The 4,012-nt window shown below is 34.7% G+C and overlaps 1 protein-coding gene across 1 annotated transcript in view; it reads left to right on the top strand.

The window, feature by feature from the left end:
- LOC108689359 (solute carrier organic anion transporter family member 5A1) overlaps positions 1-4,012 on the top strand; it is an 18,648-nt gene that overhangs the window by 8,453 nt on the left and 6,183 nt on the right. Inside the window, exons 2-4 of the mRNA XM_018196091.1 lie at positions 2,185-2,676; positions 3,518-3,571; positions 3,926-4,012. Of these exons, the coding sequence (XP_018051580.1) occupies positions 2,267-2,676; positions 3,518-3,571; positions 3,926-4,012 (551 nt within the window). The 5' untranslated portion in view covers positions 2,185-2,266. The remainder of the gene's footprint in view (positions 1-2,184; positions 2,677-3,517; positions 3,572-3,925) is intronic.

The following is a 4,012-nucleotide window of genomic DNA, read 5'->3' as shown; positions in this document are numbered from 1 at the left end:
TATATATATATATGCGCGCGCGCGCGCGCGCGCGTGTGTGTGTGTGTGTGTGTGTATGTGTGTAAAATACTTGAGGAAAATTGATAAAGAAAGAAGAGAAGATAGAACTGCGAAAATATGTTGCACATAATGCGTATTTGTTCATTTGAGGAAAATTGATAAAGAAAGAAGAGGAGATAGAACTGCGAAAATATGTTGTACACAATGCGTATTTATTCATTTATACTCTCTAAATTTTTTAGTAGTAAAATCTCTAAGGAGTGAAAATTGAGTCAGTTTTGAAAAAAAGATTTAGTTTTCAATCTTTAAGATTTCACTCTTCAGAGTTTACTATAAATGTTAGAGAGTAGTTCTTACAGAAACAGATTTTTAATTCTTTAATTTTTTGGAGAAGAAAATTAATGAGAATAAAATATTTGTGTTTTTGTTAAAAACTTAAATGTGTAAAAGATTGGTATTTATTGTCGATTTTTATATTTGAGACCATCTTAGTACAGTCGTAAGCCATATTAGCATTTGAAGATATTACTTAAGACGATCTTATAACATCAAGAACTAATCTACTATAAATGTCGGCCCTAGACATGTTTATCTTATTTCATTTAATTTTCTGAATTTAATTAATTAGAATTTCTTCTGAATTACAACTCAGTTGGACAAATGGACGGTCGGCGAAAAGTTATACATGACACGTGTTGAAAGTCCCGTTTCCTTTTGTTAAGCTTATAACAGATCAGAAATAATTCGATTTCACGACCTACGATAACGGTGTAGACAAATTGCACGATCATCGTATCATCGTGGCGTCGATATCCCTGACTTTGAATTCGTTGTCGATCTATACTATCCAGCCATATCAATTTTTTAACAGAAGGAAATCAAGGACGTGCGCGATCGATAATCTAAAAAAAACATGAGAGAATAACGGGCGTTCGCACACTTAAGTTTACTTAAGCGATGAGTAGGAATGTGATTAGGTATCGTCGAACAATCGATACTGACTTACGTCTAATTATTGAATATTTGACTTAATGCACGATCGAATAATGCAATTTCCATTTATATCACAATATTTTTAGGAGGATACTTTCACATACAAGAGTTGTGTTGAAATTTATTCTTTTATCTATTTTCTTACGAACGACAACAGAATAATATATAATAAAGATTATAAACACAAAATAATATTGGCCAAAGAAAAAATTACAGAAAATGTATAAAGTCTCAACATTTCGCAGACATATATCGTACTCAATACGCAACCGAATTTTTTTTACTATATAGATTGACTTTGCAATTTGTATCAAAGATTAAATTGTCTTAAATTTCTTAGCAACGCATTAAGTTTACATAATCATAAGATTAAAAAGTACGGAAAGAATAATGGATTATTTAATAGAAAAGTGAAAGATTGTGATACTGTTTCTTCCTTTCTCATCAAGACTCATTCTGTACCGACACAGATTATTCAATAGTACAAAGTCCGGATGATATCTGGAACGTAGAAACTTATGTCGATTTCTGTTCAAGTTGCATTCGGTTTGGACATTCTATCTTTATTGTTTATATCTACATGCGGAAACCAAATAACAGTCTGAATAATTCGTTCAATCGCTTTTCGTCTTTTGATCTAATAGTTCGCATAATAAATATATCGTGTGTAATCACAATCAATACAGTTATTCCCTCATTATCTATAAAGATAATCGAGTTTTTCTATTATCATCATTCGCGCGCCGTTGCTGAACGACCCTGACCTTTGCGGAAGTGGGTTCATTGAACTACTGAAATCTCACACAAGATATTCGATCATATGTCTTTATAAAGCTCGCTAGAATCATCTTTTTACCGCATATCTCGTTGCCAGCCTTTCTCCAGCAATATCGACAGTCTGATTGTAAATAGAAAAAAAGAGTAATCTCTCTCGAGACAGTGCATTATCTCACGTACGACCTGTATACTATGACCTGTATGACTACATGAAGAAGCACATATAATACTTTCTAAATGCTTTGGACTGAAATCTCATTCTAAAGAGTGAAAATTGAAGTAGTCTTGAAAAAGAGAGATTCAATTTTTAATCTTTAAGAGTAAGATTTTTTCAAAGTAACAATGCACTCTAAAAGTTTTAGAAAATATGCGTTAACAGTAGAATATATGATAAATTATTAATTTCTATTACAGCTAACAATGTCATCAGTAAACTCGTAATATTCGAAGCAACGTAAGAGGAACGAAAGAAGAGGAAGAGATAAATGACAGAGAGATGGCGTCTACCAGTGGGCACAAGAGAAATGGCTCCAGCTCGAGCATGTTTGCGCACAGACGTACCGAATCAGGGGGTGGTTTTGTTGGTTACAAGCGACCTGAGAGCGGTCACAAACGTGCCGAGAGTATATCTAGTGCCTTCGGCCACAAACGATCCGAGAGTGGCCACAAAAGGAACGAGAGCAGCGGCGGTTTCGGTCACAAGAGATCCGAATCCGGTAGCAATTATCATCCCGGACACCGGCGTAACGAAAGTATGTACGCGATGACGGGCCTTTACGCGGAAAGCGTCGGCACTGGCACCGACGATAATGCGGATCCACTGCAAGCGACCTCCGGTAGACTGACCCATGACACCGTCATAAGATGTCATAGTAGAAATCCGAGTTCCGGCCTTGTGGATCATAGGTAAGTAAAATGTGACTCTGTCAGACTTTAAAAAATAATAATGATATGACTCCGTCTTCAGACGGCCATTTGAACTCTCGTTCATCCTTCACTCTTTTTATGATTATTTTTTCTTTACAGATAAAACGAGTCTTCTATTTTTTTTCCTTTCTTTTGATAAATAATTCACTCAATATTATGTCGTTTTCATTGTAGTTAGTTATAACAAATAGTTTCTTTAAATGAAGAAAAAAGTATATCATTCTGCCTATCATTTCGAGTCGATTTTTGACACTGTGCTTTGATACCAATATTCACACTGCGAAATGTATTTCCGCATTTGCCTCAATAAAGCCTCGCTAAAGTGACATGGCTACAAATGCGACAAAATCGCGATTATGGGAACGCGAAAGATAACTAATAGCAGTAGAAAGTGAGCACGTGATGACCATGACACATTTTGTGTCAAATAGATTTAAACCTCGCCTCACTATTCTTCCTAATTTATCTCAGTATTCTTTTCGTTACTTCATTATTCGTTTTACAGTGAATTTCATCGGGGAAAGTGTCTGAAAGTTTGTTTAACAAGTATGACGAAAGAAAATTTACACGCGTGTATAGCCATTGAATGATGACGTATCCTTGGCATATTTATACTTTTAATGCCTGAAAAATATTACAAACACCGAGAGAGTACTTTCGTCACTCTGTATACTTTAGCAGAAATGACCTTTTAATTATTTTGGCGCATAGTTTACTCTGTCAGTTAGCATCGCAATCCACATTTGTATACTTTACATTAGACAGCGCAATGCTTTGTTTATATTCATGCTTTGTTTTTCTTGTTCCTATTATTTTTCAGAGATTTTATCATCAAATGTCACAGCAGGAATCCCAGTGCTTCTATGGTGGACAGGTAAAATTGATATTGTTGTTCACTGTTATATGTATAGATATGTATATTTATTGTAATTGTATTGTCTGTTTTCACTTTACACACAGCATATTTGTATTTCAAAGAAATTGGCAATATTATACATATATTATTGTATACAATAAATATAAAGAAATTTACTCTTTTTTTCAGTGCAATCAATGCGATATAACGTTTGCATGAATCGCATTATATGCATTCTTCCTCTTTCATTCATTGCGCGTGATTTGGCTTTTCTTTCTGAACTTAATCTTTATCTCTCGAAACTATTTATTGTTTTGTTTTTCCTTTGAGACATTCAGTTGCGTTCATTGTTTGATCTCCTTGAGTATTCAGGACGGAGAAGGAGAGGGCGCAAACTCCGCCGTTTAATCCGGATTCCAAGGACTGTGGGATTCTGAGTTGTAGGCCGGCCTTCATTCA

The sequence above is a fragment of the Atta colombica genome, unplaced genomic scaffold, assembly GCF_001594045.1.
Source record: "Atta colombica isolate Treedump-2 unplaced genomic scaffold, Acol1.0 scaffold27, whole genome shotgun sequence".
Taxonomy (NCBI): Eukaryota; Metazoa; Arthropoda; class Insecta; order Hymenoptera; family Formicidae; genus Atta; species Atta colombica.
The sequence above is the reverse complement of the archived record's forward strand: the minus strand, read 5'-3'. Positions and strand labels throughout refer to the sequence as shown.